This window comes from Misgurnus anguillicaudatus, chromosome 18 (assembly GCF_027580225.2).
Source record: "Misgurnus anguillicaudatus chromosome 18, ASM2758022v2, whole genome shotgun sequence".
Classification (NCBI taxonomy): domain Eukaryota; kingdom Metazoa; phylum Chordata; class Actinopteri; order Cypriniformes; family Cobitidae; genus Misgurnus; species Misgurnus anguillicaudatus.
Window position 1 is genome coordinate 16,092,420 of NC_073354.2, and position 17,517 is coordinate 16,109,936.

Below are 17,517 nucleotides of genomic sequence, written 5' to 3' on the forward strand. Positions count from 1 at the left end.
AATAAATCACAAAAATCTGGTCCACAATTGTCTTTTTACTGATTATGCAATAAACAATACATTTAGTGTTAAGAGAATAAAGGTGAATACTGGAGACTGCAGAGATGAATAAACAGAAGATTACCGTAACAACAAAATAAAATGTTTTTTCAATTAATAAACAAGAAAAAAGCTCAGCAAATTTGCAGGACAACGTCAATATGAATGAAAGTTGACTTTTGTCTAAAAGTGAAAAAAGTTGTTTTATTTAACCTAAGCTTTTGTGTTCTAATGCCATTATAAATACTTGTAAAACTTGAATGAATGATACATCGGCTTTGCATGATCTAAAACAGTTTATAAATCAGACAAATTGACTTGCTAGCTAAACTTCTCACAAGCATGAATTACCAAGCATCTACTATGTAGATAACCAAACAGATAAACATGACCACTAAAAATATAAAAATCTATTGCATAATTAAACTATAAATCTGGTTTACGCTCTTTGAGATAAAAACCATTATGAGAACACCACAAAATACCAAATGATTTTGAATTCCCTTTTTGCACACATTCTCGATCATTACTTTTAAATGGCTCTGATAATCCACTTGTGCTGTTCAAGATGAAACTGAAAAATTATGCAAGCAAGCAAACATGTCCTACTGCAATGAAAAGCAACACGAACTCACGAAAACCCAATTGCGTTTAAGCACCGAGCTCATGTAACCGTTACAAAACACAACTCAGGAGACGAGAAATGACAAAAGGAAAATAAATGTTCAAACTTTCAATAAAAGTACATATTTGTAAAAATGGTATCGTATATTGCATGGACTGCTGGTATTCATTATAAGAAAATAGAATATTGTGCGACTGTAGCTACAATACACACTGCTTAAGGGGGGCGATCAATAGCACAGTTTTTTTTTTTTTTAAGGTTAAATTCGGGAATCCGGAGGGCGTGCGAGGGATCATACAGGTATGCACATTTACATCTATTATGTTATGTCATCCGGTACACATTTCACAATAACCCTCCTTCAGTATATTACACTCCTCTGTCTTTACTGCAAGGGAGAGACCGCCTTTTACACACGGTCATGTTTTCTGGACTCTTCACATCACTGATGGGAAAGAAGCCCAGTAAAATCAAAAGAAGGTGCAGGTAGTACATTTTTTTTTAAAACACTTGGGTTTATAGATAATATTATCAAACGGGGCAGTGTGTGGAATAAAGAGATAATGAAGACGGGAAGATTTAAGGGATCAAGGTCAAAGGGCAGAGAAGGGGATGCAGTGTCTGGAATTTCTAAATACAGAAGAGCTCAGTTAACTTGGTCCAGAGCACGCAGGAGTTCCTCTCCCTGGAGCAGATGATGACGGTCCTGGACAGGAGCGTTGACCTCACAGTCATAGCGTGTTAGCTGAGGCAGGCTGCGGCTGCTCTCATAAGAGCTGGACAACAGACGACTGGCCATTTCTGCAATATCAGACAGTCAAAGAAATGAGCATGTTACTTAAAATAAAGTTTAAATACACAGTGGTGACAATGGCCTCTTTACTCACCAGAGGGCAGTATGAGAATGGTTTTATTTCCTCCAAGCACACCTGATCCTTTAACCTCTACAACCTTTGCCCTCTTACCAGGCTCAATAGCACTGTCCACACTCTGAAGCAAAGCACCCTGGAAGATATTGTAAGAAGAATGTTAGATTGTGGATATTATCCCTTAAGTTTTCACACAAAATCGAATATAATATAAGACTAACCAGTCCAACAGCTTCAGAAAGCGACGTCACCTCTTCCAGCTTTCTTTTCCGTTGGGTGTTCTGAATGGCCAACATCTTTGGAGACAGCTCTTTGTCACCAACAGCCATTCTAGGAAATGGGAAAAACAGGCAATTTACAAAATATGCATCTTTGAATATCGTTATCTAAAACAAGGTCTTTATACAAGGTTCCCACACCTTAGTTAACTTCTAACTACCTTTCAAGGACTTTCAGGTCCAACACAATCCTCAAATTCAAGGACTAAATGTGGGGACACATTTCAAGTGAGAGCAAGGTTACATCGTGTTATCTTTTGAGATACATTTTAACAGTTCCCTTTTGAGGGAACTCGCGCTGCGTCACTGCGGTGACACTTTGGGGACGCCTCCAGGAGTAAGTGCGTCTGAATGTGTATATCAAATTCAACCAATGGTGAGGCTTAACGACAAAGACAGGGTGACGCGGGAGCCAGGAAGTTTATCGCTATCTGAAATATTGCCTAAGATGGCGTTACAGGGAAGCAGGAAGTATGGCAAGGGAGATGCAGCGTCTCCTCGTTCCCTTCTCAGGGAACAACAGTTACATACGTAACCCGAGACGTTTTCATGTGTCAAACACAACTATGCAAAAAATGTTGGTATGAATTAACATTTGCATACAGAAGATATAAGCATGTAAAGCGAACGGTTTAGCACGTGTGCTTAAAAAGTCTAGAATTTTATGATATTATCCTACACTACACAGGGAATAATATGGATTTTTTTCCAGAAAACTTCTTGCATAAAATAGATTCAAGCACTTTCAATGACCTGTATCTATGTATGTAGATTTTCAAAAACTTCCCAGGGCATGATTCACAAACTTTCAAGGACCTGTGGGAACCCTGTTTATAATTTACTCAAGTAATAAGATTACAGCTTATACTATCCGATACTTGCACTAACTGAGATTAAGTACATGGTAAATAGTGACAACAGAAAGAAGCTGTACCTGTTGTTCAGCTGTGGGGTTGAAGAACGTGCCGGGGAAGCGTCACGACTACCACTGAAAGGTGAGACGGGGGCACTGCACACCTCCTGCAGTAGATGCAGGGGTGAAGGGGCCCGTGACGATGCCTCCTGCTTCGCTGGACTGCTGGAGGCAGACGCTGGAGATCCAGGTGTGGGCAAAGGTTGGAACAAAGAGTTCATGGCCAGCACCGAGTGAAGGCCGGAGGGGATCGGATCCAGAGGAGATGGGATACGCAGTTGAAAGTCATCATCCATTGGGATGTATGGAGCTAGCATCTCCAAGTCAAGATCTTCCATGTCCTGGATTTCAAAATAAAGAAAGTTTATAGCACCACAACAATGCATGAACAAGCACAGGCAGGTACTGATTAAGGATTACCTGGTTGCTAAATGGGGTCTTTGCCTCTGTATCGATAGCAAATAGTTTCTCAACCAGATCCAGTTTGAATTCAGAACTGATGTCGGAGTCCACTTGAAAGCAGTAATCTATAGGGCTATTGGGCTGAAAAAGATTTAAAAATGAACTATTAATAATGGAAAAATATGCATGCTCCTACAGTCTTCTACTTAGGAGCCCACCAACCATCGAAAAGTAGAATTAAGTAACAGTTTTTACCCCAGGGGAGCAGAGTCCAGATGTGGTGGGTGTGTTGGTGGAGTTGGTTGCCACGCGGTAAGGAAAGTCCTCTGCTTCAGTCTCCAGTTTACTCAGAGCTGGTGTGGACTCAGTTGGGGTCAAAGGAGACAGAGTAAGAGGCAGCTTCTCGCTGCTGGAGGGCAGCATGACATCATTGTAGAGCGGCACCTCCTTGAGCAATTGCATGTCAGAGTCTAAAGAGAGTTAAATACAGTTTATTATTATAGACTGTAACCCTAAGCATTTAATTTGGAAGCAAAAGCATGCAAGCAAAGCATAATCACTACATTATAACTATTCACCAGCAAGCATCTCTCATGGTGTAGTGTGTGGATAAGTTCAAACCTGGGTTGCTGAAGTCCAAAGCGATGATGGTGTCTCCTGCGGCAGGTGCCAATAGGGTGAGGGCCTCGGGGTCCTCTTTCAGCTCGTCATACGGTTGAGAGCCTTTCATTGAGCTTTTGTCATCCTCAGACTTGAAAAGTGTGAGCACATTCACCTCAGACGCTAAATGTTCCACTTCTTTGCTCTCTTTTTCCACATCCTCGGTCTTGGTCTGCTGCAGGGACAGGACAACATCCCCTTCCACAATGCCACTAGAAAAAACAAAAAGTGAGATTTACGGTCACAATTCTGTGGGAATATTTCTATATATACACACCAAGAAACTTTAGAGGCCAAATGTCACATTCATCCCAAAGGTCCACGCCTGAGATCTGTACCTGAGAACGTAGTTGACACACACAATGCACTGTGGTTGGTTATTCTTAGGGCTGTAGATGACGGTGGCCTGAGTCTCCACCCACACGTAACCGCCTTTTTTAGCCAGCATGCGGTACTGGCCTGTGGTAGCCTGGCCTTTTGCAAACACTAGGAAGGCACAAATAGCACCGGGTTAAAATAAATCATCTTGAATAAGAATTCAGAAGCGTTCTGAAATAACTAGATTTCTTTCGGGCAATTCTGCATAATGATTATTTGACCAAAACAAGCTTAAAGTGAAACTTTCAGTACATTCTGTATATATAGCATATGTAGGGCCCTATAAAATCTGTTTTATTTTTTCTCAAATTCCGTTTTATTTTTTCCCAAATTCCGTTTTCTCCATTTTAATTTTTGCAAATTCCGTTTTATCCGTTTTAATTTTTGGCAATTATATTTTTTACCCTTTACTTTTATTTTAGTCATAAAAAGAGTGTGCCTTTAATGTTAATGATTAAAATGTAAATGATTTGGGGGAAAAACTGGATAACAGAATTACTTAATGACTATAAAAGATGCATTTACACACGCACATACACACAACTCAATTCAATGCATTGTTTTTTAGTGTTGTTGCAGGAGGCTACAACAAGGTGTCAAAGCAGTGGTGCCTTCAGAAGTGCCTTAAACACATCAATCCAGCGGATCGCGATCCATATTTTATACACAATCGCTTGAAATGCATATAACTTTACAAACATACACAGGATAGTGATCTGACTTAGGACAACATGAGCACGCAGCTCATTGCACGTGCGAGCGAAAGAGAGACAGAGAGCGGCGCCATGATGCAGATGATTATATTTTAAATGCGAGGGATAGTTAGTTTGCCTCAGCTCACTTGAAATGCATAAAACTGAACAAATACATGAGGATTTGTGTTCGCACTTCGGACAGATGCGTGAGCGCGTGACCGTGAGAGGTACAGTGAGACAGACATGGATGAGAGAGTGCATGTATCTTTGCGCTCACCGTGAACAGAGTGTTGACTAAACTTCCAAAATAACAGTTCTCCGGTCACATAAAAGTCATGTGAGACCTGCTCGGAACTAAGCCCTTTCGTCGAATTTCTTAATTTTTTCGCTGACGAAAGCAGAGTCGTGGAGAGCCGCTTCGCCATGGTTTCAGTGTTTTGGAGGAGGTCTGAAACGACGGGAGGGGGCGTGTCGCCCAGATTTACTTACCCCGGTCTGCATTTCCCCCAGACATACGTTCGTCTCCAACACAAAAACATAATTTTATTCAAAATATGTAAAATTCCGCAAAATTCCGCGTTAATACTAGATTCCGTGTTAATTAGCCAATTCCGCGATTCCGTCCGCGATTCCGTGATCGCGGAAATTATAGGGCCCTACATATGCACAACCTATGTCCGAATACTCACAGTTGTGATGCGTCTTGGTGAGGTGGTCTGAATCAAGTGCATGATAGTACTCATACACAGACCTGTTGAGCAGATCATCTGGCTCATATCCCATAAGCTCTGTGATCCTGCAAAAGAAAAATACAGAGATTGAGTTTAGCTACGTGCACAACAACTACCAGCTGACGAATCCTGAAGTCTTCATGGGATATAGACGCTGAATAGAGGGTATGCACACAATGTCACCATCGGCAAGAGGGACTGCGGTTACGCCCACTGAGTGGCAAAAGACAGAGCGGCAGCATTTGGGTACAGCGTGACATTGGCGAAAACACGGTGAAAACAGGTAGAAATGGGAAAAAGCTGTTGTGCGATAGACTGTACTAACAGATTAACAAGAATTTGTAGCTATCATTTCGTTTTACAGACTGACAAAAACAACGAAAGGAGAAGTAAATTGATCGTTCATTCCAAAGTCCACAGACCACAGGTGGGTTGATAAGTTGCTAGGGTCACTATCAAGCAGAGTTTTTACTTTCTACTTAAAAGTATTTTTCAAGTATTTGTATTAAATCCGTGTTTTTCTTTGGAAAACATACATTCCAAAGCATATTATCATAATTTTTTATCTATTACATTTCATAAATAATACGTTTTTGTTTTACATTTAATATTATGTACATGAATGTACTTTTACTCAAGTAAAAGTACACAATTTAAATGTAATTAGGTAAATTTTAATATGCAATATTAAAGGCGGAGTCCATAATGTATGAAAAACGCGTGGGAAAAGGAGACGGGCCGACTAACAAAACACACTTATAGCCAATCAAATCAAATCAAATGCCGGGTTGCGTATGTGTGGGGCGGGTCTATCAACAGAAGGTCCAGATTCTATTGGGGTAGGGGCGTGTTTATTTGGGTGATTTCAAATATCAACATTGGCTTTCAAACATCGTGGACTCCGCCTTTAAAGAATACACAGTATGATTATATGCTTAAGAATGTAGTAAAGTACAATTTTTCCAATACAAACACCCTAATAAAGCACAGATGCTTGGAAAATGTAACTAATGTAACTAAGTATTGTCCACCTCTGCTTTGAAGTCCAACTAAATTTAATTTAGGCTGATAATAGTCAGTTTTACTGGCATTTTCGCAGCAGCCTCTATGAAAACCAGCCATTTTTTGCACGCTTTGCCACTCAACCAGGCGAGCTCTTGCATGGTCATGTGGAAAAGTGACGTCAATGCATACCCTCTATTAGTCGAATGCAATCATAAGATTGAAACTGAATGGGCACTTCTGGTTTCTACCAGAAGGTGGTGCTAATGTAGCATTTGTAAGGATAAAAACAGGCCATTTTACTTTGGTGTGGTAGACCAGTTCTGCAGCATTGCTTTTATTGTTGTAAACAAACAAAACATTAATTTCAGGTATATATTCCTATTAGGGAACCCCCAAATATATATATATATATATATATAAATAATTGAAAACTTTGGTGTCAAATATTAATTAATATTTGTTTACATATATTTAATGCTGTTCAGTATTTTTAAGCTGTCTGGTATTTTCTGCTATCATTTTCCGTCTAATAAATATTGAGAACATGTCTGTTGTTAATAAGAGGGTATCATGTGTCCTTACTAACCTCTCATCACAATATGAGAACTTCATGTCCAGAGTGTGACGGCTGAGAAAAGTCTTGCTGTCCAGAGGAACCTCAATGTTTGAGGGATGAGGAATGGGTTCACAGATGAGCACAAGGTAGGTCAGTGGAGGTTCTTTAAAGCCACATTCACCAGAAGTGTCACTGTGCTCCTGCACGCGGATGTGTCCTGTGCAGTGGAGAACCTGGAGCCAGAGAGATGTTGGTTAAGAATCACATTACCTCTGTGATCCATTAGCTCTTGTACTTCTATTACCTACCAAAGCATATCTGTTCATTCTTTAGTAAAGCCATAAAATATCCAATCTGCTTTTACATCTATAGATGCTATGCGAACAGGAGGGATGTGGCAGATGGGAATTTATCCACGAGCGCTGGATTAGTGACACAACTTGGACACAAAAACGTGCCTGTTTCATTAGGTGCTCTGCTCCATTGTCAAAATAATCCAGTTTATTATTCACTGACTGTCCTGAGTTCGCCACATGACGAACGCTGAATGACTCACAGCAAACTGCTTAGGTATTCAAGCTCTGTCTCACCTTCCATGTAGCTGATTTGACATTGACAGTGCGTCCTCTGCTTGTGAGCGTACACTTCATTCGGAGGAAGAAGCTTCGCTCTGTGTTTTGCTCCTTGGATTTTTTGGATCCTAAAACAAGGGGAAATCTCAGTCATTACAATGGTATAAAATCGCTATTATCTGCTGTAATAATGGATAAAAGAGTAGCCAACTCACCAGTCCGGTGGACCAGCACCTCTCTTAACTCCTCCTGGTCACATGGGTGTGAAAAGTCAAAGATGCTGTGACCGGTCAGATCGAACTAAAAGAAAACAAAGCCAAAATAATTAGACACATCAATCAAAGGCATTTTAATTCCAAAATAATGCAAGTATCTGGCTACCTGTGTGAGGCCCATGCTCTTGCTGACATTCTCAGAGAGATAAACCATATCTCCATCGTCAGAGAGGACCATGAGGAAACCCTCCAGGGCCTTCAAGTAAAACGGGTTGAGCTGACTTTCCTTCTCGTTCTCCTTATTAGTCTCATCATCTGCACAGACAAACAATATCCGTAAACAATCTAATAAACAAGGGCAGAAAGGTCCAAAACACAGCAAGTCTTCCCAGGGTACTTAATAGCTGGATGTGGTGAGTACAACAGTGCCCATCACTGTTTTCACCCACAATGTCACATTTGTGGTTTTTAAGGTCACTACACTGCTATATGCCATGACGTAACCTCAAAATAAGTGCTGTTGTCTTTGCATTCTGGCTTGATTTGCAAGGCTCAATATTTACATAATCACTAGTGAGAGCTCAGGTGGCTTTTGTTAGTGCCGTACTGAACTTTGCATATCTAGGAAATACTAGGTAAGATTTGAATACCAATGTCTGGTGGAAACTGACCAGAGCTGAACAGCTTCCTCATGCGCAGATAGCTGATGGTCAGCCTCATGATGGAGGCTTTGTCCAGGTGGGTGGTGACATTGTGTGGCAGGGGGAGTTCGTGCGCTAGCTCGTAGAACACTTCAGACTCCTTTCCCCTGCGACATCGGGCCGCATCCCTAGACTTCTCCTTCCTGCGCTCCGAGCTCACCCTGAAAAGATAAGAACGAAGATTGTGGCATTAGTTTTAAAGGCACTGTGTGCGGTGCAGGCTGCAGCAAGGTCAAGTTTAAAATATCTGCATGGCATCGAAGCTCACAGTGTCATTAGTTACTACTAAGAGGCTAGTACTGTAACTGGCTGGTAAATGGGGTGTGCCACATGACTGTGTGTGTGTGGGAGGCAGGACAGATAACGTGACAACTTTTGGAGCTTATCCAAGTGTAGTAAATGTCGGGGTTTCAAACAGTTGTTCACAAATCCTCTCATAAACCTTTTGGCATATTGAAAGAACATCATTTTAGACACTATAAATATAAATATAGTATATACAAGCTATAAATATACTGCAAATACAACAACGGATCAGCAGTTCGCTTTATTATGCTTTCAAATGCAGACAATGTTTAAGTTAATACATAAAACCAGAAAGCTTTAAGATGCTTGTTTTACTAAACTATACTACTTGGTGTTTGCCCTGAAACTGTTAACTGAGTTATGTTTCTGGCCAGAAATCTTTCACTCTTCCATACCAGTGTTTTTTTTTTAAATTGCCAAATAAATGTGTGGTTTGCACAACAGGAACAGTTTAATGTATTGCAGAATATCTTCTTTAAAAATATAAACATACAACATATCAAATTAAAATTGCTTTCAAAACAAAAACGTTTTATCTTATATTCATTTGTTTTTATCACCTTGTTTTATCACAAAAACACCAAAAATAACTTTATAGATAATAGATCTAATAGAATATAGTATAGATAATTGCATTTTTGAAAAAGTACTTTCGTTGGAGATCAGATTCAGAACGATGATCAAAACATACAATGAAGCATCCACTGATCCAAAAACGGTGTTCTATAAGCTATAAAGGTAAGAGCGGCACCTAGTGAATAATATGGATAGCCCAAAAAACTTGTCATTGGCAGGGAACACTTTCTCTTTATTGAAGAGAGAACTCGTTAATAGCAGGAAAAGAGTTAAAATGCAAAATCATAATTGGGGATAAACGATTCATCAATGCCGTTTATGTAGGGCTTAGATAGGGCAGAATTTTACCACCGCGATGGTAAAGCACCAAATTCACCACAGTGGTTATAAAATGTGTGTTTGTGAGCGCATGTGCAGATTGTGTCTGCTGACAGTTTGCGTTCACAAGGACTAAAAACATCTTGCTGGGCGAGACTGTACTTTTTATTTTTCATAGTTTGAGACATGCACACTGGCTTTGGTTGGAATTCACCACCGTGGTGGTGTGGTGATCATGACAACCATCACAGCCCTAGGCGTACATGCAAATTGACGAAAGCATAACTTTTTACTGTCCTACTTCCACTATTAACTGCCCCACTTCCACTTGCTTTTTAAAGTCACTATTAAAAGCTTTCTTGCAAAAAACTTTCTATCTTATGGTTTCCAAAGAACAATTACCCCAGGGACCTCTGACTATTTAGTCAGATATCCAGACAGAGATCTTCCCCCAGATTGTTCTTCAGTTAAGTTCTTCGCTCGCTGCACAAATGAAGACTTTGGCAACAACCTACAACATGATTCAATCAATTTCCCAGCAGGGGATTAATAAAGTATATGTAGAAAAATGTATGTATGTCCCTATCTATCCATAAACAAATAAACTAAGTTGGTTTAACAATTAACCAAAAGATGCCAAAAAAGTAAAATTAAGACACTTTCACTTCATTCTGGTAAAATTAAGACACTTTCCGGTAAAAAAAAAAACAGCTGCATATCTGTTGCAATACTAATTCTGCTGACCAACAAACACTTTTCAATGGAAGTCACAAAGCTTAAAACATGAAGCAATGTCAAAAAAATGTAGCCTACAGTTACTGACATTAAAATAACAATGGAATACAACACAAAAGTCTGGTAAACATGGAAACATAACTGTTTCTGGTAAATCAGCTGTGATTTTATATAGTTTTATCCAAAAACGAAAATTGCTGCAATGGAGTGTTACATTGCAGTGATGCAATTTCTTACAAACTAGCAAAACAATATCTTACTCTTGGCAACTATTTGGATATTCCAAAATGTCTAATAAAACTTTACATTTTAAGTGACACAGGCTAGAGACTCAAAATGTTAGTTATTCAGCGTGTTGCTTTTATATGTAATAGGGATGTGTGCATTTATGTCATTTTTTCATTTCGATTAATCCATAGGTCTGAAGAACTAGAACTTGATTAACTGGGGGCGGGGCAAACATTGCGCGGATCGGCGGGTTCCTGCTGCGCGCCAGGCGTGGAATTATCTGTTTGTTTTTGAATCACGCATGGTAATGTTACTGATGTCATACGCCGGTCTGCGTATCTCGACACGACGTCAAACACGCATCTCCAGACGCAGTCTTTACTACCACATGCGCTTGTAACGCTAACCTGACATCCAAATGCTGCCATATCCACAATAAATAAATAAATAAACCCACATGATCATCGTTTTCGTGATCGATCATCGATGCCACGTTCGAGTACTCGCCTGCAATATGTATGCGATATGGCCCAGCTTGTCAGGGAACTATGGCTCTGTGTAGTTAAAGCTGCTCCATCTGAAAACAGCTGATAGCGATTTACTACTAATCAAGGAACCGGCATTACTGACGTGATGCGCGTGGTATCGCATGCGATTTATCGTGCAGCCCTAACCCAAGGTGGTTATTTTTTCCGCTTGTACCACGATTACCACAGACATTGTTCTGGTGGTATTTTAAGACATTTGATTGGTTAGGTGTGCATTTATTGTAAAATAATGCAAACCTGTGGAACATTTCTAAACCAATCAGAATAAAGGATGCAACAGCCCCATGGTATAATATTTATTAGATGTTAAAAATACGCTTTTTTATTTACCACAAGATAACTATAAACCAGTAAAATGAAATGACCCAAGGGGTTGATCATGATTAGCCTTTTCTCTATTCACATCCAAGAGCTTCAAGGACAAAGCAGCTAAAACAATACGGCGGCAACATTGTGTCTAACAGCAAAGCCACGCAAAACAAAAGAAGGAAGACAGTTAAGACGACCCTCTGTCCTGGCAGGAAAAAACAGCATCTTCACACATATGGTTTCCAAAGTGCAGCCGTGCTTCCAATCAAAGTGTGCTCCAAATAAAGAAGGAAATTGTTCATCAGAAAGACAGGAAGGCTCCTTTCCAAAAGTGATGTTCACACATACGCACTCAACCTATTTGTGTCTGTGCGTGGTACAAGATGCACCTACGTAAGATACGTTAGGTGCAGGGCTCAGTCATGTATGTCTAAATTATTGGGTGCTTTCAGTTTAACAAAAGGGGTCTTTAGAAAAGACAAGGCTTTTGAGATGGTTTATGACTGTAAAGAGAGTACAAGGCATCATGGTGCATTCATTTCAAAGAAAAGTGAAAGGGGAAACACAGAAAGACTGGTACTGTGCTTTAAAGATTTGCAAAACAAATGTGTCAGCTCATAATGACAAGAGGTTTCATTTTTAAACAGGTCAAATATAAATTGTGATGTTTTATACTAGATCTGTTAAATGTGACAAATGTCATGTTTTTGTGATGTACTGTTTTCTACATAAAATCATACAACGCAATGTTAAGAACATTGTGAAAATATAACCTTTATCTTTAATACTGACTGACTATGGTCATTTTAAAGATTTAAATAAATGTGAATTCAATAAGCGAAATCTCATACTCTCATACCGTACTTTCCAGACTATAAGCCGCACCGGAGTATAAGCCGAATTATTCGCGTCATTAAGATGAAATAACATATATAAGTCACAGTGGACTACGTTGCGTTTATTTTAAAATTTATTTCACAAAATCCAAGCCGCAGAACACACATTTATTCTGAAAAGGCAAGTTATTCAACTAAACAATAGCAGACAGAACAGCAGGCTGAATAGACGTCTGTACGTTAAAGTTACATTATCAGTTATTTAAACGATAAACCATAGAGAACTTACCTGGAAGGTTGAATAGGCCAAATTAACCGAACAAGCCAACTAGCGTGTCGTCATTCCACATTACTGAATCTATTGAATTACATAAATACAGAAGCAGCATATGGCAGTCTCTAGGCTGTAGACGGTAAATTGTTCAAATTAATTCATACTGACTTACAAGGCGCACCTGACTATAAGACGCAGCACCAGCCAAGTTAAAAATGCGGCTTATAGACCGAAAAATACGGTAATCACATTATGGGACTTAAGTCTGGATTTTACAGACAGGGTCACACATTTCTGTCAAATCAATTATCCTCCCCAAATATTTACTTTATTTAAGGTTAAATTTAACGTAACTGCATATTTGGAATAATTTATTCAGGAAGGCTAAAAACAAAAAATACTACTTTTAACCAAACTTCTAACTTGGGCTGGGTATTGGCAAGGGCCTCATGATACGATACATATCACGATACAATGTATCACGGTACGATGCATTGCACGTTGTGATACGTTGCAGTACTATTTTTTTTATTTTATTAAAAATTTAAAAAATAAAGCTGAATATTTGTAAGTGCTTCCACAAGTCGGCTTTGAAAGCTGCAGGTGTTTTTACATTTTCTGCCATTTTCTCACTCCCGCTAACTTCTGAGACATTGGCCGAATGTGACAGACAACTGGACAGCGACAACTACAGCAGCAGTGGCGGAGGAGGTCGTTTGGCGCACAGTAGAGATGGAAATATAGATACACTATCATGGGAAAATTTGTCACGATAGTTAGCTGTAGCGATATTTTTGCACAGCCCTACTTCTAACACTAACATACACGGTGAAATACCACAAAGGATTAGAAATTTAAGGCCCTACTGATCTCCTTAAAAGAGTTTGTTAAGTAATTATCAACAAACAACATTGGCACAGATCTACAGTGTAGTGGTTTGCTTTACAACATGATTCCCAGCGGTGTGTCCAACCTAATTGGATTTACATGGATCACACTCAAGTCTCACACACATGGATCACATTCAAGTCACTGGTGAGATACAATGACAGAATCAAGACATCCCTTTGACCCGAAGCTTAAAAACACTCCAGAAAGGGAAAATAAAGCAAGAAGGCCAAACATCCATATTGAACTAATAGCACTCTTGCAACAGTCTTGCCACAAGACCAGGCAGGAAGTTGCCCTGACGTCAATGCTGGGTAGGTGATTAAGATTTGAGAATAGATGAAGGCAGCCCAATATCTAAAAAAACATGTAGCATCTTGTATTTGAATTCCAGCCAAAACAACCATGTCAGACAAAAGCATGGCACAGAAATATAGATCTACTGAATACAGGTAAGCACACAGCATTGCTAAAACTACACAGTAAAGTCCACAGTCTAAAATGTCATTTACATGCTGAAAAATTAACTCACAGTCCCACACAGAGAAAATCAAGTAATATTTTCCAGGCATACTAGTACCACCATTTCCACCTCATCTTTTAAGCTTTTATCCACTTTATCGGACACATCTCTAAGAACATAAAGGCACTCTAAAGGAAAAATCCACTGATCCCAGACCATTATCCATAAATATGTGGGACAAGCGTGTCAAACAAGAGCAACAGGTTAGGTGTCACCTGCAGGGTCAAGTGGTCTGGGGGTCAAGAAGGGGGTCTATCAAATGATTATTCAATGGATCTTTCACCATATAGACAACAAGATCTATACTAATTGATTAAATCAGAAACACTCAGCTGTACCAAGAACAGAAATATTTATAAAAATGTCTAATATAAAACAAAGATTATGCATTTTAAACTACACTTGTAACAGACATGCAGAAGTATGACCACTGAATTGACATAACAGAAAAGTGCATATAAGTACATGTCATAAATACAATAAATCGTTTAGAAATGCTAAAATGTAACAAATAACCATTTCATTATCTCTTAACGTGTATTATGTACTAACATCCAAATATGTCATAAATGTTACAAAATGATAATAAAACTATAAATAATATGTCATATACAACAATCTAGTTGTTTATATAGTATTTTGGGCTCTAAAATGTCAGTGGTCCTATGTTTACATGTTAACGCCAAAGAACGCATGAAATCACGAGACGTATAATATGCATGAGGTTACAGTGTTAGCTTACAGTCACCGGGTGACAAACTTAAAATTTCATAAATACATCCCAAAACCACAAAAATTACTCATTACACCTCACATAACCACATTTAAATCGGATTTAAACACAAATTGTATATTTTTATGCATTTGTGCGGCTTGTAAACTTCCACTCAGTTGTTAAGTTAGCCATCCGGCACAAAATGGCGACGCGTTCAATCTGAGAGGGGGATGAAGACTTTCGGCCTCTGTGCTAGACTAAACACAACGAATATCGCGCCCACATCACTTTATTAGACAAAGATACTATAACAATGGGTTAAACCCTACCTTTTCTTTTCAGTGACAACTCCAGTATCCATTCCTGGGTGAAACCACTCAGTATGTTAGGTTTTTTCAAGCCGCCGAGGACAGAAAATGAAGGACGTGGCTACCTTAGTAACAAATAAAAATGTTTATCAAAAACAACAAAGCTCGGTAAAATGCTCCGATACGGGTCCGATGTGTTGTGTTGAATGCGTCTGAATTGGAGATAAACCCCTCTGGGTGGCTGAAGGTCAAATCATGTGTCTGGCATCAGTCGCCGCTGTGTGAGTTTGATACAAAAGAGTTAAACCGTGCCGTGCTTGCGCTCACTACGCTATGTGGCTAGCGCGTTCACGAGGCGCCACGGGGGCGAGCAGCCGCATGTATGGACGACAATGTAGCGCTCTAGAGGCGATGATGTCAATCAAATTAGCAAGTTAATCGATCAAACAGTGTGATGTAATCATCATTATCGATTTTATGAAGTACATTCATCTTACTTCTGTTGTAAAAAAAGACATTTGCATCTGAAACAATTCCAGGAAGGTTTATTTTATTCTTGTAAATTAAATGTAAGGCAAATTTAATAAAATGTATAAAAGTTAATGAAAGTTTGCGTTCTTAAACAAAACATCCTATCTCATATGTTCTCTTCTTATGTATTAATGCTTTTTAACACTGTAAAGCAATTTATAGTTATACAAGGAAAACTGGTGTTGATGTTTTTTTTAGCTAAAAGATAATTTCATGGGGTGTGTTAGGTTTAAAAATTTCATTCATATTTCAATTTTATTCCTTTATTTTTATATGATGTTCGGTTCATGTAAACACTGCTATTTAATCGACAATTGTGTTGTCTGCAGACATAATGTGTCATATCTCCAGTGTATCATTAGTTTTTTTCTAACTAGTTTATATTTATTTGATACCAGCAAATACTAGATCCGTGGTTTTCAAACTGGGGGCCGCGAGATGGTGCCAGGGGAGGCCCAGTTTTATGACATTTTATATAATACATTAATTTATCATGAATTCTGTGTAATTAAACCTAAAAAAATAAGACTACTAACCAAAAGCACTACTTTTTTGTATAATTTAATGTTTTTTTTTTATTATTAAAATATTGAGTTTTAGAACAGTTTTTGTCACAAATTTTCTTTGGGAGGGCCGCGAAGGAATGCACCGTACACAAGGGGGGCCGCATGCTGAAAAAGTTTGGGAACCACTGTACTAGATTTTCTAGATCAAAGTGTCTTTTTTGCCATTTTTATTTTATTTATCTTTTTTTGAATAAGAGTTGTGGCAGGACCAAGTAAACACTTAGCCTCACATTGACAGCTGATTTCCATGGAGGGCCAGGCTTTGTAGGAAAATGTAAAATGTTGTATTTGGTTGCACACAGGTAAACAAAAAGAGCCAAGAAAAATATTTTGCATTGTCTGTGTGAATGAGTAAATGCAGTTAAACCAGGAATGAAAGAGGATTAGTTTTCATTTAAGGTTGCATGTTGACAAGTTGTAGTGTGCTGTTCACAATGGCTTGAGTTTTGGTCCGTAAGCACCTGACAGCTTTGATCAAAGCTTGAAGTAAAGGAGTTTCTTTAGCAGGTGTTAAACTCTTTCACATGTCAAAGTGGGCTGTGAAGGGTGCTTTAAGGATCTAAAAATAAACCCATGCTTTCTCTCTGTCATTCAGAAAATATCCAGTTGCTGCTGGGAGAGTATGAGGAAAAACAATTATGGCAATTAGGAACGACCAGTAGACAAAACACCTTTTAACAGTGCATTCAGTCTATACATTTGTAGCATCAGTAGCTATTTGTGTTGCATTGGAAATCAAATTTGTGACCTCTGCATTGCTAACACAATTGAGAAATGCTAAAAATAACAAAAGCTAAAATACCATAAGCATGTCTGTATTACTACAGTTTGTCCATCTGTGAAAATCCAACACGTATTGGATGTGGGCAGGACAAAATCGTACCTATTTCACCTCCCAATTTAGAAGCTATCAACAACAACCTCTTATATCACAAGACAGTGGGAGCAGGACCTTTGTTTTATAAATAGGCACGCATGTGATCAGAGCCTTTCCGAAGTTGGAAAAATGATCAGCTGGACCATATGATATACTGGCAAACTGCAGAATGCAGTAAAGCCCTACAATAACATTAGCAGAGCACACTTTCATTCCAGTAAGAGCATAGTTTCCTTGCCAATATAAGTTTCTTTTGAATTTTAATAGTTGCAATACTTCTGGCTTATTCTCACTAAAGAAACTCCATGAACTTCTCAGCAGTGCTGACTCAATGAATGGC

At 38.9% G+C, this 17,517-nt stretch overlaps 1 protein-coding gene across 1 annotated transcript; it reads right to left on the reverse strand.

The window, feature by feature from the left end:
* Positions 1–15: 15 nt before the first annotated feature.
* hif1ab (hypoxia inducible factor 1 subunit alpha b) lies at positions 16–15,549 on the reverse strand. The gene is made up of 15 exons (XM_055187130.2): positions 15,225–15,549; positions 8,610–8,800; positions 8,105–8,253; positions 7,939–8,023; positions 7,742–7,851; positions 7,182–7,384; positions 5,549–5,655; positions 4,125–4,272; positions 3,748–3,998; positions 3,382–3,596; positions 3,145–3,267; positions 2,746–3,065; positions 1,755–1,863; positions 1,552–1,669; positions 16–1,465 (listed from the first exon to the last, which is right to left on the reverse strand). The coding sequence occupies exons 1-15, from the start codon at positions 15,254–15,256 to the stop codon at positions 1,311–1,313; spliced, it is 2,316 nt and encodes a 771-aa protein (XP_055043105.2). The 5' UTR covers positions 15,257–15,549; the 3' UTR covers positions 16–1,310.
* Between the last annotated feature and the right edge of the window lie 1,968 nt (positions 15,550–17,517).